General features: G+C 37.9%; 1 protein-coding gene across 4 annotated transcripts in view; it reads right to left on the bottom strand.

Annotated features, from left to right (window-relative positions):
* Positions 1-2,624: 2,624 nt before the first annotated feature.
* The window catches only part of Plppr5 (phospholipid phosphatase related 5), a 263,032-nt gene continuing 239,227 nt past the window's right edge, over positions 2,625-26,429 (bottom strand). For 3 of the 4 annotated variants that reach the window (XM_076574877.1, XM_076574878.1, XM_006977837.4), the window contains 2 exons: positions 18,067-18,201; positions 2,625-3,369 (listed from right to left, as the gene is read on the bottom strand). In XM_076574877.1, the coding sequence (XP_076430992.1) occupies positions 3,337-3,369; positions 18,067-18,201 (168 nt within the window). In that variant the 3' untranslated portion in view covers positions 2,625-3,336. The remainder of the gene's footprint in view (positions 3,370-18,066; positions 18,202-26,429) is intronic. The other variant, XM_006977838.4, reaches the window with a different exon arrangement.

Here is a 26,429-nt window from a genome sequence, read left to right as displayed (position 1 = left end):
GTTTGGTGTCCAAAGTTGTAATGGGATGCAGATAAAGCCACAGAACATGTGGTGATACGTAGATGAATAGTTATAGGCTAATTTAAGATTTAAGACCTAGCTAGCAAAAAGCTTGAGCCATGGCCATGCACTTATAATTAATATAAGCCTCTGTGTGTTTCTTTGGGGGACACAAGTGGGAGAGATTTATCCCGACTGCCAGTGGTCCAGGACACAGGAAATCTTCCGACCATACAAAGTAGTTTCCAGAAGTTTGTGAGTTGTAACTACAGAGCTTGTCAAGATCCCAGGATGATTCCTGGAGTGTAGGTCCCATTTTCCTGACCTAGAAGGTATCAAAATGGCCAATATGGGACATTTTTAAACACTCTCCAGCCAATATGGGAGCTCTTAACTCTGTGCACATTAGCAATCATTCTTTATTCCTCTACTCCAATAAAGACCAATCCATGAGGAAAAAGAAATTTATTTTTAATTTAATTTTAAAATTTTTATTTGAAAAATACAATACACAGCAGAGAATTATTTCCTCCCCCACTGTTCTTTCACAAAGGAAACTATGGTAAATGTAACCGAGATATTTGGCTAGGATAGATCCTGAGAAAAAGAGAGGCCCAGTTAGAAGTTGAATAGACAAAGTCTGTCAAAGAAGATTCACCTCTCTTTTAACATAAAAGAGCCTTTTAAGATCCCTTAGGCATCGGATAAGACTTGTGCAGAATTTCTGCCATGCAAACAGAGACTACTGAAGTTTTCAGCTTGAACAATGTACACTGACCTGGGCCCCAAGGAAGTAGAATAAAAATGGAAGTGTCTATCAGAAAGGTATGTGATTGCCTGCTTTTACTAGACTATGTATGTACATATTTATATACTGATATTAGTGCTTTCTTTTGCAGGTCCTGGGGATCAAACCCAGGGCTCATGCATGCTAGGCAAGTGCTGTACTGCTGAACTCCAGCTCCTGCCATTGTTTAAACATTTTCTTAAATGTGTTTTCCATTATTCTCAGTAATAGCATCATGGTTAAGTAGTCTCTGCTGGGTTTAGTTTATTCCCATGCATCTTTATTTTTTTCTATACTTCATAATTGCACAACCTTGGGTCTCTAATGCTTAAATATTAGAAGCTATTTCACTCTGATCCTGTTTTTTTTTTCTGTTAAATTCTTAACTCTTTTATAATGTCAGGTTTTAGGAAGGTGCAAAACTTCATTTCTAACTTTGACATCCTGATATAATGTTAAGGCTACCAAGGGGGAAACAATTCCTTCTTGGGTCCTTCTAAAGTGGGTGTAGAACCAGTAGAATTAAACAATTGCACAAGCCCAACCAGCCACCCTGCCTCTGCTTGATACCCTCTCTTTTATTTTGCTCATACCCTTTATTCCAGTCCTAGGAAGCAAATTGCCCATTGCTAATGCTTTCTGAAACAGTGTCTTAAAAAAGGGTCAAGATATGCAAAGTTTGTTATAAATTTCCAAAGAATTGAATTGCCATAGGTGTGTCAATTTTAGAAAAGGGAATTTCCTTATTTGGCTTTTAGTAGAAGTATTTTGATTCTTGCAGGATTGGAATTGGACAAATGAAATCCATTTGTAAGCAATAGACACGTCTTTGGTTTTAATTATTTGCTGAATTCTGTTGAAATAAAGAGAGTAAATTAAATATTTACTTTCAACTCTCTTAAGACTAGAAAGGTTGTTTTTTTTTTTTTAATCAATTTATGCATATAAGTCAAAGCATCTTGGGTTAGCTTTAGAGATTGCAAAGTGACTCATTACTTCATCTTCCTTACATTTTGGTGATTCTTTTCATCTTTAATTCCACATGGTTACTGTAAAATTGGTCCCTTGGCCTCTTTCCTGAATGGCAGCTGAGGTGGACTTCTCAAAGATCCTTACACCCAGTCACTGGAACTTCATTATTTCTGAATAGAATTATAAATAGAACCCTAGATAGCTCTGTATTTGAAAAATATGTTTTATGTTCATTCACATAAGGTAAACGGTAAATGTTTAAAATACTGCAGACCTTCTGTAACTCTATTTTGTCATTTCTTAATTTTTTTTAAAAAACATAGGTAGTTTCTCTGGACTCTAATGACCTCATAATGGCCTCAGTGTCATGAATGTTGAGGCAGCTGTGGCATATTTGAGGAGAAAGGATGTAAGTTCAGGGTAAATCTGAATTTCGGATTTAACTCTCTTCTTGACTGTTGGTATGAGATTGGTCATGTTATCATATTGGCTTCATTTCTCTCAAGTGTAAATAAATCCATCTTTCAATATTTATACAGGATTGCTGTGAGGATTAAATGACAAAATAAATATAAATATATTTTAATTAAAGTATTAGACAATTACAAAAATACATTAATCATATTTCTACCATCTACATAATAGTATGCTAAGGTGTAGTTCTTTCTCATCTAAATTATTTGGATTCTTGACCAGTAAGAAAGATTAAGAATGGACTGTAGCCATTCTTGAGACACTGTTAATGATGGAAAGTTACTCAATAATAAGGTATCATCATGGCTGGATTTACCTTAATCTATTCTAAATATTGCCTGCATTCAAAAACTGTAACTCAACCATTAAACCACAACTATCAAAGAAAAAGTCCAAATAAATAATTTTAATTATGATACATTACTCAGTGACAGTAAAAATTGGCAATTTCCCCTTTAAAAGCAGAAGCACCAGTCTTAGAATGTGTAGTATGAATGGTATTTAAGTGAAATATAGCATAATATAATGAGCAAACAATTTAGTATAGGACATACTTTCTAAAAGTAAAGTGATTTCACACACTGAAATCTGTTAGAATGGAAATAATGTCATGCTGCATAATAAAAAGCCCCCATGACTTTCAAAATTAACTTCAAATTAAATATGCTGTACTGTTGAACAGATATATGAAAAATTAAAAAGGCTTAACTAGCCCAAAATAGAGGGTTTCTTTTATACAAATATAGCCCACATTGAGGTTTCTTTTCACATAGTCACAGAGATTCTTGTGAGAAACTAAAGCAACCATTTTATTTAAGAATTAATTTGTTCATTTTATCATCATGATTTTACTGAACACCCACACTTTGTGCTAGGCTTTGTGGTAGGTGTTGGGGATACAGAAAAGAAAGCCATGGTCCTGCTCTTGAGGAGCTCACAGTCTAGTGGGGCGGGAGAGGGCAGAGAGGGTGCTATTGAGTTTTAAATTTATAAAAAGTCTCAGACAACTTTATAAATTTCCTGTGTAATCAAATAAATGTTCTTATGAATGAGTGCTGGAAAGGGATGACGTCCAGTGCAGGGAAAAACCGTCTGCTTCAATATCATGTGACTTCCGCAAAGGCAGTGATGTGGTTCTGGAAAAGAAAAAGGGATTCTAGAGTCAGAGTCCTGGGGAAACTGATTCCATAAAGTATTTAGCATTTTTGACAACAAATTAACTTAAAATAGATTTGTGGCCCACATGCATGTTGCCAAAACACAGAGTGTTGTTAAACTCACGGCTCTGTACTGTTACATAATGTTAGCTAATTATATCTTTTATTCAGTGTTCTTCATTAACTGACTAGATTAAAATGTTATACCTGCTTTGTTCAAAATTAACACTCAAATCTGAGTAGATAAAAATGGCAATACCAGATGCATTAATATTCTGTTCACTGTTAATGGAATTTGAATGTGCATGCTGTAGTTTCAGACTAATTGCTCCCTGTGAGACAGATGGTGTAGGGTGAGGTGGGCAAATGCTCAGACTGAAATAGCATTCATTCGTTGACAGAGATCTACTTAAATGCTTCATTTTTTGATGCACGAATTCAGACTCCATACCAAAATCTGGGTTTGTTGTGTTGTTTCTAGCTCCTCAAACCACAGAATTATTTACAGCCACCAAACCCTTTTAGCTTCTCTTTCTTTAAAAAGCCATCAATTATAGAAAAATAAACTTTTAGAATGGCTAATGTTGAAACAGATTCAGGCATGTAATATGCATGTCATATATGCTGAGATCTTGTAGTAAGAATTTGACAGTATATGATTAATCCTGCCCCATGTGGGATTATATTAAGATCTAGCATGAAGGGCTATCTCCTTATCATGTATCACAGCAACATGACAAAGCGGGCTCTTTCGTCACACTGGCCCCTCAGAGTGCTTTTCATAGCAGTTGTGTTCAGAGTTACACAGATACAGACTTAGGTGTTACTATGACAGAGATTAAACCCAAGTAGATAGAGAATAGAACTTGCTAAATATTCATTAGCAAGTATTCTTTCTAGTCCACATCACACCAGCAAGCAAAAGACTGAGGCTTGTCCTTGAGTGCAGGTGTCCCCTAGAGAAACATCGCTGTATGTCTTAAAGGTCATTTCAGATCCTGAAATTTAGAAAATTTAAGCCCAATTTTTGTATTCTACACATCAGAGCTGCCAGACATAGGTACTGGGAATTTAGTGTCTCCACTAGAAAGCAACTGCTCTTAACCACTGAGATGTCTCTCCAGTCCAATTTTAATGCTTCAAATTCTAAGTGAAAATCTCCATTTTACTATTTATTTCTCTATACAGATTATACTGTGCAACATAATCAGCATGTCATGTAAGTTAAGTTTCATTTATTTAGGACGCCAAAATTTAGTGGTGGCTTACTATTTGACAAGATCTGCCACTCACCAAATCCCTTTCTTGATAATCAGAAAAAGGGCAAAAGAACACTCCAGAAAAGTATTCAGAAACAAAATACTTCAGAAAACAAATATTTTTAAAAATATTAAGGGCTATTTCATTTTTTAAAAAATGCTACATTTCTATTGAGGAAAAAAATGAAGCAATAATAAGAGCAGACAAGCTAAGGGGTGAGGTGCAAATCCCTTGGGGTTGTGCAGGAAACCTGCGCAGAAGGACATAGTTCTCTGTTTTTGCTCTAGCTTTGCAACACAGCTCCAACACCAGTGCGCTAATGCGCACATACGTTTATTGCCTTAATTGGAGGTGTTCGCAGTGGCTAATCCCCATTATCCAGTCGAAGAGCCTGGCAAGGCAGTCTTTAAAGGACCTTCCCTGTGAAGTTTCCTCTTGATCATCTTCAGAACATTGGTTTTGGAACACCTACAAGACGTGTTTTACATATGACTTAAATATTAACTTCTTGGCTTCAGGGAAAGTACTTGTTGCTTCAGAGTTCTGGGTTGCTATTGTTAGATCACACACAATGAGTTTGTAAAAGGTTTATAAAAGCATCCTAAAGGGACAGTGTGCTCCATGACCCCTGCTAACATGTCATGTGACTATTTCTTCCAAGTAGATTGTAAATGAGTGAGATCATTTAGTAGGGGGAAATAAGTAAAGTTCCCTTTTCCAAGATGGCAGAAAAGACCTCATCTCTTAATAATAAATTGCAGAGTCAGCTTAAGTTTTTAACATCAAATAGGATATTTGTATTCCGATTTTTTTTACTTAGGTATTTGCTCTTTTGGTGAGGAAGCTGAATGGAACAGTAAACTCTGCAGGCAGATAAGTTAAATAACGAGTGTTTAAATGTGGACTCCACCACAATGGGAAATTGCCAAGCAGTTTGACCATTAAAAATCCAGCTTTCTCATCTACAAAACACAGATATACTTACTTGAATGGATTTTTATTAATTTTAAATCTTTCTTTGCCCATCTATTTGTGGTTTATCTATCATTTGTTTGTGGTTGATAATATTTAAAGCAATGAGATAAGAATTTTGAGAATTAAAGTGAAAAATAAGGAAAGAAAAAAGAGAATTAAAAAATAATTAGTTGGAAGTTTATAAATAAAATTCATCATTTGTTATTTCATCATAAAGTCCACAATTACAACTAGAAAGTGTGCAACTGTAATATCTAAAGCAACCTCAAAATTCAAATGTTTCTTACAAGAAGAATACAAAAATCATCTGATGGCAAACACATAACAAATGGTACAAGACAACTTATGTTCTGTGGTTTTTTTTGTGTTTGTTTGTTTTTGGGGTTTTTGTTTGTTTGTTTTGGGGTTTTTTTTGGTTTTTTTGTTTTGTTTTGTTTTTTGTTTTTTGTTTTTTTGTTTTTTTTTTTGTTTTTTTTTTTGGTCCATAAGCAACAGTCTTCGATTACAAAGTCACCCCCCTCTCATGGTTACTTGTGCAACAGAAGACACAGATTTCTAAAATACAAAATATTTAACATCCTGTAAAAATCTGGCACTAGGGATTCTGAATAAGGAATCACAGACCTACTATTAAATTGACCAGCAAGTCCACTGTTACATGAATGCTGTCTACATCTTGCCAGGGAAAGTTAAATTACATGTCATAATCAAAAGCACTGCCGTCCTTCATCTTGCTGGGTGCTTCCTTATTTCATTCATTGTCTGCTGTGAGACAGGGAGCATGGACAGAAGAAGGAAAAGAAAATGCCTGGTGTGATGGCCTGTGCCTATAATCCCCGCGAAAGGATGGGCTACAGGGTTCAAGGGTAGATGTTGTTACATAGTGAACTCAAGATCAGCCTGTGTGACAGAGACTCTTTCGGAAGAAACAAAAAGTCCAAACAAGATAAACAACAAAAGTAGCACCCTAAAAGGAGAATGTGTTCTCTGATCCCCACGAATGTGTCATGTGAAAGGAGTGAGGTCATTTAGTAAAGAGAAATGATTTTAAATCTAACGAAGAAATTATTAGAGAAATTCAGACTTGGGTTGTGGAACTAGTGGTAAAATTCAAAGTAAGCAGTTATTTTGCTTAAAGAAGCTGATAATAGGGAAAAATAAAAGCTCAGACATGAGCTGCACTGGAGTGGAGGACTTTTGGGGACAGTTTCTCTCTACATAGTGGTTTTGGTTTAGTGCAGAGTTTTGTATTAATTCAGAGTTTTCTTTCCATTCAAAAATTTCCTTTTTGCAAAAGCTGCTTTCTGAAAGAATCCTCTCTGCCTAGGAAGAAGGGATCTGTGGGAGGCTTCCTTTGACAAATTAATTAAACAAAAGTTGGGTCTAGACTCTGCTGGGGCTTTAGCTACAGAGCTTAGGAATCCGAACCCAAGTAGCCAGAGAAGCTGCAGCTCCCAGTCCAGATCTTTAGGTACCCTGGGCTCATTGTGGGCTTCATGCTGGAGTTTGACTAAACACAGGCACAACCCGAGTGCCTTGGATTTAATTGATCCAAGGCCTCACACAGCCACCAGAATGCAGAGAGGCTTTGGTTAATCCTAGAGCACAACCCATATTGAGAGCTGCTGCACCAGATCATCTAACCCATGTGCATGGAGGCCAAGTTCTGGTTTCATACCCAAATCGCCTGGGAAGCCTGATGTGGATTGTCCCCATCTCCAGATCTAAGCCAGTGCCTAGTACAGCAGAATCCCTGGGCTTGTGGCCCAGAAATTTCCCAGTTTTGTTTTGAAAGTGCTATAAAAAGAAATTGGCCCTTGGAGGGTGTAGGTATCCAAATACTTTGTCCTCTAAGTTTCATGTCCTTCCTAAGGCTCAGCACTTTCCTATCAATCACACCTTTAGTCTATATTCCCAGCTATGTTCCCAGAAACCTATCATGTTTATGAATGTAGACTCCTATCTTCCCTCATCTGACTGCAAAGTTTGACTATGTGGACATTTCTTTTTTCTTTTTTCTTTCTTTTTTTTTTTGTTGTTTTGTTTTGTTTTTTCAAGACAAGGTTTCTCTGTGTAGCTTTGCGCCTTTCCTGGAACTCACTTGGTAGCCCAGGTTGGCCTTGAACTCACAGAGATCCGCCTGGCTCTGCCTCCCAAGTGCTGGGATTAAAGGCGTGCGCCACCACTGCCCGGCTTATGTGGACATTTTTTGACTGCTAATTCCTACCTCCACTCCAGCTGTAGGTTCTATTTTTCTCCCCACTCATCTGGACCCCATGATGATCCAACTATGCTCAACATCTTCCCCAAGCCTCTTACCCTATATTCTTACTCCAGCTGTCAGCCAATGGCTTTCCAGTCTCTGCTTAAGTGATGCTGTGAAGGGAAGTTGGGTTTCTCCTCACATTCTCATCTACCACAGCTGTCACACTGCCCTCTGTGTCCACTTACAAAACTATCTCCTTCATTGCTATACCAGAAACTCAAAAGGCCTGAGGAATACACTATGGGCTTTTGACTTGGTATTTATTCAAGTTTCATTTACTGCAACCATAATAGAAATCACGTTGACATTCTTAGTAACTAAAACGTGTCTGTAAGTTGTTCTCATGCTTCTTTCATGTTAATTTAACCTAACTAACTGCAGTCTTATTTGTTTAGTTCCTTTTTAACCTTAAAAATTGCTTTAGATTGGCTACATAAGCACATGGCAATCCCCAACAAAGAAGAATCCAAAGACACAGACAAAGGAGCAGGTGCATAATAAACTCCCTTAAAACCAGTTGTTGATTAATACCCAGAATCTTGCCTGTTTCCACAAAAATGAACTAGTCAGTTAAAATCCAGATGGCTCACTTTGGAAATTCCTTTTCCAGGTAGGTGTGTGTGTGTGTGTGTGTAATTTATGAATGAGAAAATGGTTTTTTTCATTTAAAAAACCTGTACATTAATATTTATATCAGCTGCATTCATAACTTCCTTCAGTAACATTCAACTCAAAGGCCCTTCAGTCAGCTGATGGAAAAAAAAAAACTGTGATGCAGTCACAAAACAGGACAACTGTCATCAATAAAAGGAAGGGTGCAAAGCCTACTGACCCATCCAAACGGAGCCAGACTCAAAAGCCTGAACACTATGTCAGCCTGTTTCTGACACCCTGAGAAAGGCAAAAGGACAGGGGCAGAAAGCAGGTCAGTGGTTGCCAAGGGTAGGTGTTGGAGGTAGGCTGCCTATTAAAAGGGGGGCATTCTGGACAGACTGAAAATTCTGTAGCTTAACATTCTTGATGGTTACATGAAATCCTACTTTGGACAGAACTCGTAACATTCAGAATTTTAGGAAATATGAAGATATTTCCATACGTAAAGTGCTTACTACACAAGATTGAAGGCTGAAGTTCCATCTGCACAGCCCACTTCAAAAATGCCATGTGTGGTGGCACACATTTGTAACCCTAGTGCTGGACAATCAGAGAGAGGCAGAGAACCCTGGGGCTCACTGGCCAGCCAGCCTGACTTACTCTGTCAGCGCCATGGTGGTGAGAGGTCCTGTGTCAAATACAAGGTAGATGACATCAAAGGAGACCCATGGTTGACTCTGGCCTCCACAGACATATGCACATGTGCACATGTGCCTATACACCTGCACACATGCAAACATTCCCACACACAAGGAGAATTTTATAGGATATAGATGATTTCTCATTGTACCTTAATTTAATTTTAAAAACAGGGCTAAAAGCCATGATTTGTCCAAAAGCAAGATAATAATGTCGAGAATTTGGTTTTTATCAAATTTTAATCATAATTGAACATCTAATTGTTTTAGATACAGAAGGGAAATATAAAATAAATTTATCAGAAAATAATCAAATAACATTTAAAATGAGCTACCTTGTTTGTTTATGCTATGAGGCAGATGAAGAGTCTTGAGAACAATATTTCCTCTGTTTAGATACATGGATATATGAATTAAAACAAAAACATTTACTCCTGATTCAGTGTTTCTATTCATATGAACTGAAATCATTCCTTGGTCTTACAAGGACATATATTTATAATGTTTACCTTAGTATTGTTAGTAACTGAGGGAAACTTGAAGAATCTTTTATGCCTGTCTATGATGATGATTCCATAATTTATACAGATTATAATTTCTCCACATTTCTCCACACACTTTCATATTATTGTGTAGTACAGTAATCTTGAATTTAATCTCTGAAATGATAACTGTAGAACATATTTCCACAAAAATGAAAAATATCATTTTGTATTATGGTCAGTTTTGTGACCCTGGGCATATTACTTTCACTGTGTCTCTATTGTAATGGCAATAAGATATATTCCAATGTTTTCTTGTAGAAACTGAAGTGACGTGTTATGTATTGAGGTTCTCTGCCTAACTTGAAATACCTGTTAATCTTTCACAGAAGATTAGCTTTTACTGTTAAGTTTGATGATATGATTGCTTTATTTATTGATTTATAACCATTTATAACCATCAATGGTATCAGATGTGAGCAAACTCAAATAATATCCAAGATATTATTCAGTATAACCCTACTTGTAGAAAAACCTATATACACAACCCCAAGGTTTTTGTTTTTATTTTGTGAGACAGGCTCTCATTATGCAGCCTGGGCTAACCTCATAGTCACTATATAGGCAGCTTGGTTTCCTTGCCTCATTCAAAGTTCTAAGGTACAGAGATGTAGCACCACACATGACTTTCTCACAGGGTCTTGAGTTCTACTTTAAGAAAATGTTTTTAGGGGCTTAAGGAGATGACTCAGTCAGCAAAGCCCCAGCCATACAAGCATGGGGACCTGAGTCTGAATTCTAAATACCAAGGGAAAAAGCTGGGCATACAGGTATATCTATTACCTGGTGCCATGGGGAAAGATGCGGGTTCATTGGCCAGCTGGTGTACGTGAATTGATAGGATTCAGGGTCAGTGACAGACCATGTCAGAAATCAAGGTGGAGAACGATAGAGGACAACACCAGACACCAAATTCTGCCTTCCATACCCATATGTAGACATGCATGTGCTCATTTATATGTGTACATACCTACACAAACAGTCATACACAGAGAGAGAGAGAGAGAGAGAGAGAGAGAGAGAGAGAGAGAGAGAGAGAGAGAGAGAGAGATTCAAGTAATTATGATTAGATATGGGCACTTCCTGCTCATCTTTTTGTTTCATTTGTCTAAACACTTTCTCTGTCTTTTTCTCTTTTCTTTCCTCCATCCCTTCTCTTCCCAGCATCTCTCTCCCTCCACCTCTCCTCTTTGCTCTCTCCTCTCCTCTTTTCTTTTTATTTCTTTTTTTTTTTTCATATCTGGTATCCAGCTCAGGGTCTCAAGCACAGTAGACAATAGACTACAACCTCAGCCCTGCATTTCAATTTTTAAACAAGATAGTCAAATTACTGACTTTTGCTTTTTGACTGCTTCTTTACCTAAAATAATAAATTAAGAAACATAAGGTTTGGTTTCATAAGATAGTGGACTTGATTTACTGTTTATTCCCCTCATTGTGGTTTTTTAAAATGTATTTTCTCTGCAGAAAGTTTTCATAGTTCTTAGATGCTCCGGACTGAGGAGAAAGTGTGGACACCTCTGAACACCTCCCTGTGTACGTGCTGCTGAAATAAGATTTTCATCCACTATTCCACCATTGCTTATTCTCACCTTAACTAATGGCTGAATGAATCATATCCAGCTAAGCTACAAGTAATTCTCAGAAAGATGCTTTTATAAAAGGCTGCTGGATAACTGGAAAAAGGGCCTGCCTATTATTCTTTACCTTGGATGATTCATCTATTGTGTGGAAAAATAAATCCTGAATGCACAGACATGAAAAGCAAAAGCAATAATTGGAAACCATGACTCAGGACATTTTTGTATCCAGTGTCGAGTTAATCCAAAGGGTGTTAATAGCTGCTGCAATTATCTTTGCTTTTTCTTGTTTTTTAAAAGTTTTTTTCCAAACAAAATATTTCAATCATGTTTTCCCTCCCCCAACTCCTTCTATATCTTCCTCACCTCCCCACCCACCTAACTTCATGTTCACTCTATCCATCTGCCTGCTTGTCTGTCTATCTGCCTGTCTGTCTACCTACCTACCTATATCTATCTACCTATATCTATCTATGTTTAGCTCAAATTAACAACAGAAAAAGGCTAACAAACACACATAAAAGAACAAAAGAAATAAAGGAAGGAAGGAAGAGAGAGAGAAAGAAAGGAAGGAAGGAAGGAAGGAAGGAAGGAAGGAAGGAAGGAAGGAAAGAAAGAAAGAAAGAAAGAAAGAAAGAAAGAAAGAAAGAAAGAAAGAAAGAAAGAAAGAAAGAAAGAAAGAAAGAAAGAAAGAAAATCAACACAAATAAACAAGATCAGCCCAGGAGTAGATGCCTGCTGCAATTTATTTGTTTCCATTTTCTTTTTAAAGTAAAATAAAATACATGAGAATAGGATGTAAAAATTTTTTTACAGTTTTCCTACATGCTCAAAACTTGCCTTACGTGCCTAAAGTGTAAATTGTTTTACTCCCACTAACTACTGCAACATCTAGTCATTACCAAAGTTGTCTTGTGTGGTCCTATAGAACATTGCATACCATTCAGCAGCTGCATGAAACAAAGATTTGCTTTATAGAAAAGCAATTGACTCTTAAGTAGATGGCCAGTTACTCATGACAACATCCTGAAACTTCAAAGGAATTTCTCATAGGGAGCACTGCAGTGTATAATCATATTTGTCTTGGCAAGAAACCACACAAGAAATCCCAGGTTTGAAGTACAGAGGAACTGGTCTTCAAGCCCAACTAGCTCTCTTTACACACACACACACACACACACACACACACACACACACACACACACCATTCTGAATAAATTTCAGCTCATATTATTCCTTGGTTCCTGTCATTCTATAATCTGCTGCCAAGACAATGGAAAGGTCAGTGCACAGGCCTCTTTGGCCATTGGGAGTTCTCTTAGAAGCCATATCATTTCCTTTTGCAGTTCCCATGGTATTAAGCATGGAGCATTCCATCCATAATGGTACATGCTCTGTGACATCTGGAGACTTCTGGAACCATTGATACTGCTCACCACTTTTCATTTAGCTGACAGTTTCACTAATCAGGTTTTGCATTTACATGCCCAGTTTCATTGATAGGCACAGGTTTGTGAAAAACCATTTATCATAACTATACAAGGGAGTCTATCTATAAACTATTCCTGCCAGGACTTTCACTTTCTTGTTGGCAAGAGTAAATTCTTTTCCTTTGATTGATTCTTATCACCTGAAGAAAAGAAAGTATCTATTTAGAACTGGCTCTATCTATCTTTCTTTGGATCTCCAATATGCAGACAGCCACTATAGGACCACCTATTTCCAATCTAATAAATCCTGCTTTATTCTGGACAACACACACACACACACACACACACACACACACACACACACACACACACACATCTATACAAAGAAAAATGTGTGTATTTATATGTGGGGAGTGTGTGTGTGTGAGTGTGTGTGTGTGTGTGTATGTAACCATATATGAGTTTGTGCACACGAGCAGGTACCTGAAAAGGTCAGAGCTGTATGGTACCCTGGAGCTGGGTTTCAGGCAGCCCTAAGCCACCTAACTCTGATGCTGGGACTAGACCTTGGGCGCCTGCTCTAAGAGCAGCATCCCATTTAATTACTGAGCCACCACCCCAGCTCTGTCTGTAGCTGATCTTAATCTATGTGTTCTTACTTTGCTCAGCATGGATTGCCCTCCTTCTTTATGATTTCTAATGTTGGTTTTGATCCTGCCATGCCACTACCTGTGTGCCTTCACTGCTTTCTAATCCTACAAGTTATAGTTTATCTTTCATTCCACGTGTTCTTTTTCATTTCCTGTACTGTGGGAAGGAGATACCATGGACAATAAATATAATCCAATTTCTTATGAAGTGTCGGGGAGGGGAATTGTGCAATGCTTGAGCAGATATGTGCATTTGTATGTGCAGGTCAGTGGACACTTAACATGTGCAGAAGCCAAAGGTCAATGCTGAATGGCTTTACCAATCCTTTGTTTGTAGATAGAGTTGCCCCCTAAAAGTAGAGAACCCCAAATGGTTAAAATGGCTGCCTGTTTGCCAGCACCGTGGTTATAGACACACATGACAGCACCTGCCTTTTATGTACAAGCCAGAGATCCAAACTTGGCCTTCATGCTTGTGGAGCAAGAACGTTACTAATCCTTTCATCTTTGCTCCCTCTCCCTCCCATCCCCTGCCCAGGCAATAAAAGACACACACTGTCTCTCATGTGAGTCACAAAGTCACATTAAGGGATCTAAGTTTGTGCCTTGATTATTCCCACATGAAGTAACACATATTTAGCTCAGTTAAATTTCCTAAAATGTGTGAGAAAGGATTCATGAACAATCTAAACATTTCCCTTTTGGGATCTTCAACTTCTGGGTGAAAGAGCTACAAGATGCAGTTCTCTGTCCTCATTTGAATAGAAGGTGTGCGGAGATTCAGACCATGGGCACTTCAGGAAGAGGACTTTATTTTCATATAGTTTCATTCAGTGTTGGTTGATCCACTACATAGCATGGCTCTGTGCAGCTTAACTTCTACTCCATAAGGCTGGTGGAGTACTTGAAGGCAGCTGTTTCTCTTGCTTTTGATCTGCTTGGTTAATTTTAAATATTGGTTTTTATTTATGTGTTTCAGTGTTTTTTCTATATGTATGTATGTATACCACATGTGTGCCTGCTACCCAAAGAATCAAAAAGATTGTGACTTATGTTGGGAGAATGTCTGGAGTTACAGACAGTTGTGAATTGCTAAGTGGGTACTGAGAACCAAACCTGGGTCTTCTGCAAGAGCAGACAGTGTCTTAACCACTTAGCCAACTTACCAGCTGTTTTGCTTGTATTTATTGTTTTGAATGGAAGTAGTTACCCACTTAGTTTGGGGACACTCATTCCATTTAAAAAGGGTTCCTTCATCGGGCGTGAATCAAGAATAAAATTTGGAGTAGGGAAGGATTTTCCTCAGCATGGATCTATTTATGCTATATCTGATAGAAATTCCTAACATATTGCTGTAATTCTCTTTGATAACAAACTATTATGATACCAAGGCCTTCTTTAGTCTTCCTAAAATAGAAGGCAAAAGACAGTAGAACTATAAATTGTTGCATCACCATTTCCTAGAAGAAAACACAGATCCTTGATTCTTGGATTCCCAGGGGAAATTAATAGTGTTTTAAGTTTCTGGAAACATCCCGAAGCTAACAATACTGCCAGTTCTGCTGGAAATGAGCCTTGAAGGAGGAAGCAAACAGGATGAGTCTGGGAGAAAGGGAGGTGTGGTATCTGAAGGGAGCTGATTCCCTGGGAATGAGACAGTAGGAACTTTAAGGCAGCCTACAAAGGAAAGACACCTGCATATGCAAAAGCCACAGACCCTGGACTGATAGGGAATCTGAACCCTGAAGGGAATACATGGGAGCTAAAAGCAAGATTTCTGTGTTTAATTTGGCACAGAAGAAATAAAGAAAGCACTTTCAAAAGGATCGTGTAAATCTCAAGGGAATAGCATGGAGACGTAAAATATCCTGGAGAGATTTTCATTTTTCCTAAGGACTTTTGGTCAGTCTGAACTTATCAGTTAATGGGTTTAATGAGGAAACATAAGCAGAATCTTCTAGAAATCAGCTTAAGAAAATGAGATATTTTAAAACTGTAATGATCTCTAGTTGGGCATTTATTCATGAACAACATAGTATCTGATTATAGAGAGAACGAGGGAGGAAATGAAGGGAGAAAAACAGAGACAGAGACAGAGAGACAGAGAGAAGGGGAAGAACTAGAGTCAGAAAAGAGAAGAGGGAAAATAGAAAGGGAAGAAAAGGCCCGAGAATGGACATATGCTTTGTTTCACGGTCTCATTTTCTCTTCACATTTGTGCATTATTGTATATCTCTCTGTCTCTGCCTCTGCCTCTCTTCTCTCTCTCTGTCTGTCTCTGTGTTTCTGTGTATCTCTCTTTGTCTCTGTCTGTCTCTGTCTTTCTCTCTCTTCCCTCCCCCCCCTCACCACACTTACACTCCTCTCCAGATACTAGAGGTGAATATCTTGTGTGGTGTTTTTTAATAACTGCCTTCTCTATGCACATACACAAGGTTTTATATACAAAACATTTCTTTTGAGTCAAGTGTGGTGGGGGACACCTGCAATACCAAAACTTAAATGAGGTAGGAGGATCAGGATTCCAAGGCTATCCTAAGCTACATGGCAAATTTGAGGCCAGCCTGGGTTACATGAGACCCAGTTTCACATATTATTCAACTATATAAAAAAAAAAATCTAAAGTCATTAACTTTGAAGGGAAAAAAAATGTACTGAGTAAAGTGGCCCAGGTCCCTCAAAATGAAAACTGTATGTTCTCTTTCATATGTGGATTCTAGATTCAAATCTTTTAAATCTGAAGTATATGTGGAATCCAAGACACTATAAACAAGCCATTAGCAGAAAAAGGATGAATTTAGGGTGAAGAAATTTTAGAGTATAGGTGAAATGAAAGTATGCCTGGGCAGGAGTGTTCTAGTGTGTAGAAGAGTGATAAGAATTAAGAAATAAGGGACCAGGGGAAGGAAGCTTTTCATGTTGTGAAATACCATCACTTGTGAGGAAGGGTCATAGGTTCTCTCAAAGCTAAGTAAGTTTGAACATTTATTGCATTTTATGAAATGAATGATTCATCTGTGGAAAATAGCTCATCAGAGTCCAGTGTGAGAGTTCTTTGTTAGTCACAAAACACTTGGAATCATGCTTGGTACCTGTGAAACTCAACAAATTCAATTATTATTATTATTATTATTATTATTATTATTACAATGGTAAAATACAACAGGTCCATCAAAATAAAAAAAAGATCTATTGTAAAGTATGTTAAAAATAAACACGTTGGAGGTTTAGGGTGCTTGAAACTGATTGATGTTGAGGGAAAGAGAATCACTGTTCTTTATGGGGTGCTCACTAGTAAGTTAGCCATGCCCCATGGATGATTCACAACCATGCACATAGAGGAAGCACTAATTGGACACAGTGATTTTTTTTTCTAAAATAATTTTAAAAAGAGGACATGAAATTGAGAGGGGGATGTAATGGGAATTCTAGAAAGTGCAGGAGTGGGAGACTGAGGAATGAATATGACACACAGGACTAATCTGATCACATTGAACACATGGGATCCCTCACCAAGATTACCATTTTCCATAAATAGAACAAACCATCTTGGCACCTGTGCTATGCTGGGAGATATGCTTAGCAGTGCCCTACTGACCCCATGAACCTTAAAGTGTGCTAACAATGCACCCTACACTACACATCAACTTCTATTTATTCAAAAAGAAAACATTTGCTTTCTCTATAGTCAAGTGTAGCTTATGATTATCTCTCGGGAAGTTTTATTCTACATGTGATAAGGCAGAGTGAAAAACTGTCTGAGGGAAGGGAGGTGAATGGTGAGTGGGCAGATAGGAGAGACCAGTAGGGGAGAGGTAGGGATGAGAAGAAAACATAAAGACATATGAATTTGAGAAAAAAAAAAGCAAGGAATGAGTACACTGGAAGAGCTGAAGGGAAGAAAGGAAGGGGGAAATGATGCAATTATATTTTTAATTTAAACTAAAAAAAAAAACACATTAAAATATGTGGGCACAGGGCTGGAGAGAAACTGTGAGCTGGCCCTTGAGTAATCGTTTAACTAATCACAGTTGCAAAGAACAGCAGCAACATTTAGGAAACATCCCCCTATCTGGTTCATAGAAGTTGCAAGAACAATTTTTGTAAAATACTTGGCTTCTTGCTCGCAGGGACACGCACTGAGGCCTGGACCTGCTGTGTAAAACATTATCTGTGCACAGACTCAGCCCAGCCTAACCCTCAGTACCTCTTCCATCAAGACAGCACAGCTGGAGTTTGCATGCTGCCTGATCTGTGTGCACTGAGATTCAGAGCATGTCTCCTGTGCACTAATTGCATGATGACAGTTTATGAAGCACTTTCTCATTGACAGAGAACGTGGGAGAAATGGAGTAGACCTCATGAAAAAAATGCATATATTTGAAAACAAATGTGTCTTTTCCTTCTGCCTGTGTGTGAGGCCAGTGAACAGTATTTCTTAGACATTCTAGCAAAGTGCTGAATGGGTTCTATGCATAGTTACCAAGCTTCCAGCATGAGGGATATCCATGGTTCCTTACATGTGATACACATTTTCTAAGATGACCTTTCTGGTAATAAATTCTTGCTAAATGACACCCTAGATTCTGAGATTAAGTAAGCAAAAAATAACTGCATGCTCTCTGAACACACAGACAGAAGTAACTATTGAATTTGGTCTAGTACGGAAGTTATGAGTCACCTGCACAGACGCTACCTTTTCCAAAGGGCTTTCTACTCGAGGAATGTTGATCATCGGCATCCGGGCCACATTGTCCCTATGCGTGTGCCCATTTTCTGGTTGTCTTCCTTTGAAATTATTTACCACGCATACAACCTAAAATTTCAGGAAACAATTGCAGTTAAGTAAGTCACATATCCTACAACAATCACCCCTTTAAGGAGTTTAATAATACTCCTAGAGTAATCAAGTTTTAAAATTATCTAAATGTTATATGAATAAAACTTTACACATAGACTTACCATGAATAAATTTGAATAGTTATTCCAATGCAGACAGGTTCAAGAAAATTTACCAATGAATATGTATCAGAATGAATAATAACAATTCTGTTATTCCAAAATGTTCATTAATGTATAGACACTATTTAATTCAATCCAAAATTAACACCATAACCTTATAAAAATTCACAGCAGACTAACCTCTCCCTAATGTGTCTAACCTACAACTTTATTTTTATGCTCATTATTTCTCACTGCTTCGAGATTATTGCATTCACACTAATCCTTGACAGTTGGCACTCTCTAATTTAATAATATCTCTTTAATTATAGTAGTTTATTGTCTATTGTGTCTCGTATATATGTAAGATTTGAACAATAGCTTACCAGAGCTACACTAAAATAGAAGACCCTTCGCATAAAGGAAATTGACCCTCATTTTAACTGATTATATCCTAGAGGAAGAATGTGAACTGAACCACGCATGAAAATTAAATTCCTGTAATGTTAAAAATATACATTCCCAATGCATCTCCCAAAGTTTCTGACTTAGTAGGTGACAAATAGGGTATAGAAGACAGAACTTTTAAATGCATTCCAGAAGTTTCTGACGCAGGTGAATCATATTTAAGAAACAATGACTTAAGCAACACAGAGAAATTATTTCCTATGGTGAGTTTATATTAACTACTGGGCAACATATTATTTTCTTTCCCTGGACTTTATATTCTAGAATAAATAGGACTTAACATGTAGTTTCAACCTAATACTCATTTTAAATTAAGTAAATGCTTAATCAATAATGATATGTCTAAATTGTATATTTTCATAAGTTCATCAATGGATGACTTTTGTTAAACTTATTAATTAATATTTATTTTGTTTCTAAATTTTTTAAAGATTTATTTATTTTATGTGTATAAGTGTTTTGCATGCATGTACATGCCTGTTGCCCAAGGAGGTCAGAAGATGTCAGATGACCTGGAACCAGAGTTACAGATGGTTGTGAGCCAACATGTGGGCAATAGGAACAAAACATAGGTTCTCTGCAAGATCAGCCAGTGCTCTTAACCACCGAGCCATCTCTCCAACTACTTATTGCTAAGTAAGTCTAAATACCAATAATATCTTGGTTACTGACCCATTCTTGAATACAATATACAAGTGTATTAAATAATGACATATACTATGATACTTTACATCACAATTTTTTTTCTTTGCAAGCTGTGATTTACCTTTTTTTTTAACCTTCCTACATCCTAGAAGAAATTTTAACTATAGGTTAAAAACATAGATCAAACCCCAATACTACATTACTATGGCTTTTCCTGCTTTACTATGATCTTTAAAGTAAGTATGGTAAGGGCTTGAAGGCTGTTACTCAATATGCTTTCTATCCTATGAAGCTGTTGCTTTCATTATCCTACAGAAGACTAAGAGAAATTGATTGCTTAAGAAATAGAGTCAGAATGTTTTGTCTGGAAAGGGAACATATTAAATAATGTAGTAAATATATTTGGTGTTGTAGGGTCATAGTCAACAGCAACTACTCAACTCTTCCCTTTTGAAGGGAAAGTAGCAATTCTATTTGTTCAAAAGAGAAGAGTCATGTTGACACTCTGATAAGCTTCCCTTACGAAAGCAGGGAGCAGGTCAAACTTGGTCTGCCGGCTGAAGTTTGATGAATGAGCACTGTTCTAACACATGAAGGATAGATTTGATAACTTTAGATAGCAATTGAAATGAAACAAACAGTTTCACATCCATATTATAACTCACTTCCAGCAATCACTCTTCTACCATATTTTCAGGCAATATCTCTTACTTCAACTCAGAGCTCACCAAACCTACCAGTCGACTAAGCCGGCTTGTCCAAAATGTGTTCTTTCTCAACCTTCCATGTGCAGGGATTGAAGACATGTACATTGATCCCAAGAATTTCATGGGTTCTGGAAATCAGAACTCCTCACATACATGCATCACATGCTTTATCTCCTCGTTCTCATGGAAGCCTCCCCTGAGCGCTCGGCTACTCAAGCTCACTGTGTTTCAGTGTGTTTATTTGCCCTATGCTAACAAAGAGTTCTGAGTCCATCTGTCAGAGCACTGGTCTTGGTATGAAATTTCATACTGGATAAGGAAGTACTTTGATTCATGTCTCTTTTAAGCATCTACACTGCACAAATCAGGAACCCCATCTGAAGTTTGCTGTCCCTGTACCCCACTGTCACAGTGAGTGACATCATTCATGAATGAGTACCCTAATGAATTAATGTACATTATGATTACAAATTATCAAATTTTGTGGTATATGTCTATAATTAAAAGTTAATTTCCTTTCTAACACTGTAATTTTATATCAATGGCTTCCACTTGTGTAAGTCTGTATTATCCTAAAAGGGTTACACCAATTAGCCACCATTACATATATTTTTGGTTACTTTATGCTGTATTAATAATAAATTTTTTATGTATTCACTTTTTCTTTTCTTCCCATAATTATTACACTATGAACCTTGTGGAGTCAAACATTATTGGCTCCTAATTAGTGGTTCTTTTATATAATAACTTTATGAGCAAAGATCATGCTCAAGCTCTTTAATATAACTAGGTCTCAGTTTTTAATCTGCATAGTGAGGACAATATATCTCAATAAGATGCTGCAATAATTGTTACTCCTACATACGATAACATGACAAGCCTATTATTGGGATCAACACAGCTGAACACTTCTATGTATCATGAATAATCAATCATATCAATCAATAATCAACAACTCCTGCTCAAAACTAGTTGTTCTATATTTTGCAAAGCATTACGATTCTACTCCTTACCCTTGAGCAAAATGTACAGGGATAGGGACAGATTTAGAATACAATATAATTCCTTTTAGGATGCTAACAGTATAGACTGATACATAGTAGGAACTAAGGAGGCAAATGAGAAGTAGGTAATGAGGGTTACTGCCTAGGAAAAGTGGGACTTGGATGAGCCAAATCTTAGCTATGTAGCAGATTGGAAGAGAGGTGTAAGGGGTAGGCATGATAAGCAGTGCAACAAGGCTATGCTTACTACACATGGAATTTTGTTGAGTCTCTCAAAAAACTCATGGTAGCAAATTAAACAGTTATTTTTAATCCATTCTGCCCATATACAAGACCTTATTCCAGATACTTGAAAAGATAGGCAGTGAACAAAATGAACAGAAATATTTCTCCACAGAGGCTTATTTGGAAGACATGGGTGATAAAACAAAAACATCAGATGTGGTATCTAGGAGTTGCAATGTGTTAGGGAGAAACACAGAACAGAGACTAAGGAGAGATGTTCTGAGCATGACTTGGGGAAGGTTTCACTATTGGGGAAATAGTGAGATATGAGTAACATATGCAGGGTCACACACATGCAAAAGCAAGTCTCAGATATCCATCCTCTTTTTCTCACTTTCAACTGAAATACACAAAAGAAAGGGAATTACCACAGAACAAGTGTGTAGGAAGGGCAGGCTTATTTTTGATGAGGGAAGGAGGCTGAGTGAGATTCCAAGAGTGGGAGAGTGAAAAGCATACCTTTCCCTATAAGTAAGCAGTCAGGTCATTGGTGGACCCGGGAAGTGCAGTAGAATGTCTAAAGTTGATGCACCAGTGAAGGGTTTGCTTTGTCTTGTTACTGACAATGAAATATTTCAATACAGACAAAAGCAGCAAGATGGTGGTGGGAGGGATCTCTGAAGTAAAGGAACTGTAGCTGTGAGATAGGAAGCACGCAGTTCTGGTTAAAGGGGGAAATTGGGTAGTGGAAATGAACCTGGAGTAGATGAATCACTGGTTGTGGGGGATGAACCAAGAGAATGAGTCAGAGGTAAATGCTAGGTATAGGTAATGGGTGCTGAGAGGAGGTGTCTTTGAACCACGACAGCGGCATGGAGTAGACTGATGTTAATTTTATTTTGGAATCATTTTAGAATCCTGAAAATACTGCGTGATAATTGCAGGACATTTGCAGAGCTGGAGTGGCTGCCCAAAACAAATGCTCTACTGAGTTATCCAAATGAGAAGTCCGGGAGTCATCACAAGTTGTTTCCTGTACCTCAGCCACATCATCTTGTGTTCCCTCAGGCTCTTTCTTCCCTCTCCCTTCCAAAGACTCTCCCTTCTCTCTTGGTCTCTACGGTCCAGTTTGCACTGTCTTATTTCCCTGGTTCTTCATAACGTGTCTCCTCTATCTTCACCTGCAGTTTTATTCTAGAGCATATTTTTAAAGCAAAAATCTCATACGGTAAAAGGTAATGAGTGGAAACAAACTACCACTTGTGGACTTGTGCTTCACTCATTCTTGGGGCCATTCACGAAGCATGTCCTACGTTGTTCAGCCTTCTGTAATTTCAAAAATGAGCTTTTAGGGAGGCTCTGATTATCTCATTTAAAGAGGGATAGAGGAGCACAGAAAGCTCAATAAAGTACTCAGTGGGAAAAATTGAGGACATGAAGAAACTTGGACTCAAACAAGCTTATTCGATTTCTACTCATTTGAAGGCAGGGGCTACTAACTCACCTACATTTTAAACAAAGATCCACATTATTCTCCTGGCACACAAATCCTTTCCATCCTCCCATTCATGATGGGAATCTAGTACCATTCCAGGATGCTATGCTTTCTCATGCGTAAAGTGTGTCCTGGACCGGCAGTATAGGAAGGACTCCATGCTTGCTGTCCTTGGGCAGCCTTTCATAGTGTCTCTATGTCTCATGCTTTGTTCTCTTTCCATACACAGAATCAACCTATCCTCTCTATAATCTTCCTAAGTTGATAGACCACGTCTTCTTGACTGGTATGTTACCCCAGTGAAGTTAATATTTCCAGTACCTATTGGTAAATTGTATTTAATTCTCTGTAAAGCTCCATGTCTGTTTTCCTAGTAGATTGTAATATATTTAAGCATCTTAGCTATCTCTTTTTTTCAGGTATTTATTCACATCGCCAAGCACAGCACTTGTATTAGCATAGGGACTTGGCAGAATTTTATTTTATGAAGGAAGAGAGAGAAGGAGAGGTTAAGGGAATAGACTAATCCCCCAAACAAAACTCTCAACTCCACTGGAGACAGGCCATGCTTACAAGAGCTTCCTTGACTCACCAGTTGGTACCTTTAGGCACTTCTGTAACAGGAATGTTAAATTGGTCTTTTTATAAAAAACCCGGAACCAGATATTGGGGTGAAAGCTGAAAGATCAGAGAAGCAGAACAAGCCACAGCCACCATCTCTTAACCCACCAACTCCTCAGCCTGCAAAAACCTCAGCAGATAGGCCTCTAGTCCAATGAGCTTCCTCAGCCAAAAGGGCTTTGAGTTCCTGTCTCCTCACACCTTATAAACCCCACCCAGCCATTACTTCCTGTCTCATCCTCTCTAGTGCTGGGATTAAAGGTGTGTGCCACCACTGCATGGCATCTATGTTTTATCTAGTGGCTTGTTCTGTCTTCTGATCTTCAGGCAAAGTTTGTTAGGGTACATAATATATCACCACTTTTTCCTTTTTTGGTCTAAAATAATAAATAAAAATAATAAAGAATGTGGTGATAATTGTGTACCCTAATAAAATATGCCTGAAGATCAGAGAACAAAATAAGCCACTAGATTAAACATAGATGCCAGGCAGTGGTGGCATATGCCTTTAATCCTAGCACTTGAGAGAGGTAGAAATCTGTCTGGATCTCTGTAAGGTCAAAGTCTCCCTGGACTACATTGACTCAGTCTAGGAGAGAAACAGAGCCAGGCAGTGGTGGCACATACCTTTAATCCCAGTACTTGATATCTCATGCTTTTGCTTGGGAAACACAGACACCTTTAATCCCAGCACTAGAGAGGATGAGACAGGAAATAATGACTGGGTGGAGAAAGGTTTATAAGGTGTGAGGAGACAGGAACTAGAAGCCTTTTTGGCAGAGGAAGTTCATTGGGCTGAAGCTCTTTCAGGCTGAGGAGTTGGTGAGGTAAGAGGTGGTAGCTGTGGCTTGCTCCACTTCTTTGATCTTTCAGCTTTCACCACAATATCAGGCTCTGGGTTTTTATTATAAAACCTTTTAGAATTTGAGTTCCACACTCACACTCATAAATGATCATTAATGAGAACATAATTCATATTTAGTTACATGGTTGAAGCACTGTTTTGGTATAACCTTCTCATGAAGTCATTTTTCTCATGTGTCATATTTAAAGGAAAATTTTGGAATGTGTGTAATATACATTCTTGGATTGAATATGCACAAAAAGGGGGCTTGAGCTCAGGGGAGAGCCACAGGCTAGCTCTTCATTTCTCAAGTTCTCAGATAGGGACTGGTCTGAGAAGACACTAAGGTTCTGGTTTTAAAGGATCCGGCCAAGGCAATAAGATGCTCTCTGGAAGTGCAGGAAGATTGCAATGGCCACAAGAAGAACAGCAGGAGGCTGATGAGGTACCAGGAAAAATAATCTACGCCTGGGGAGCTAAATGCAGTAACATCATCATTTCCATCACATTTTTGCTTTATTTTAAAAGTTAACCAGTTTCAACTGTGCTGAGTGAAAGCAAGAAAAGTTTCTGATGGATGCTTGGCCCCGAGCTTTATGAGACAGGGGTGTTAAATGGTAACTTTAGCCCAAGTCTGTTGCTGTATTTGGATGATGAAATTTAGCCAAAAGTGCCTGCAAGACTCAACAGTAAACAATCTGTATCTTATCTAGGAGTACACCTGTAACCAAGCAACTGAATCTCAGCTATTCACATGAAGCTCAATCTGTAGCCAAATCAGAGGCCATGAGCTTCCAGAATATTACCATAAAAGGCAAATGCTGACTAGGTTATTCAATGTCTTTTCCTTTTCTCCGACTGCATCTCCAAACTCAATCCGTGACAGGGAGGGACGTTCTGAATTGACTATTCAGCTCATGACAGATTTTGAAAAAACTTTCCCTCCAGAGTCTTTCAATGACCTTGAGACTAACAGTCAATGGTGTTATAAGAAAAAAAAATGAAATTCAGGATATGGAGTAGACATGAGGTCATGTCCATTAATTTCTTACAGGAGGTTTTAGAAGAAACATTTCCTTTCAAGTTCCAGGCACATAAATTGTACTCAAACATACAAATGAAAAGTTCATGCATGATTTTTGCCTACTGACTATTAACTAGAAAAAGAAGGCAGAGGAAGGGAGAAGCAAGTATAGTGAAAACAGCTCCAACGGAATCAAAGTGGAAGTAAAGTGTTTCTTAAGCTATAGTGTGTCCCCCTAAAAGCTTTTTGATTTAGAAGCTATGCACTTGGTCATCTAGGTAAGATGGTGTATAAAGCCCCACAAGAAATGTTCTGACGATTTTCAACTCAGGCTGAAATCTTCTAATGAACAAAGTTATAGATACATTGCAAGTCTATTTTTAGCAGGCATACAGGTGGCACTCCATTAAAAGACTGTGCACTTCCTTCACTGTGTGGAAGACATGACTAGGGACGATAGAGTCCCCATCACAGTCTCTGACTGTTTCAGTCCCCGAGGTGAAGTGATTTGTCTTACAATTCTAGGTTGTGGGAACATGTGTGGCACAGATCTTATGGAGTGCTCAGATTGAAGGCATGAGGCTCTTGGGTCCTTGAGGATGTTTTAATATACTAGAGGCAAACCATCCTGAATAATTCTGTAAATATACAAACAACCCAGTCTACATTACTAATTGAGGAGGGACAGATGAGATGGACTAGTGGATAAAGGTACTTGACCTGAGTTTAACCCTCAGCCCTCACATTGGTGGAAGGAGAGAACCTGTTCTCGCAAGATGTCCTTTGGATCTACACATGAACGCCATGGCACATGTGTCTCCTCTGGGTCCCCATAAGTAAATAAGTGTAAAATACTATTTGAGGATGACTGGTTTTTTAGCCCTGATTATTTCATATAAAAGTATTTTAAGTGTATAATTTATTTATTATTCCTCTCCAAACCTAATCTTAAGAATAAATGCAAGAAAGAAAAATGCATAATCAAAACCATACATATTATCACATAATATATCATAATGATTCATCCTTGCAGTTTCTTAGAAACGATGTTCAAGTTTATTAAAAAACAA

This window comes from Peromyscus maniculatus, chromosome 6 (genome assembly GCF_049852395.1).
Source record: "Peromyscus maniculatus bairdii isolate BWxNUB_F1_BW_parent chromosome 6, HU_Pman_BW_mat_3.1, whole genome shotgun sequence".
In the NCBI taxonomy this organism is placed as follows: Eukaryota; Metazoa; Chordata; class Mammalia; order Rodentia; family Cricetidae; genus Peromyscus; species Peromyscus maniculatus.
This window is presented reverse-complemented; position numbering and strand designations above follow the sequence as displayed.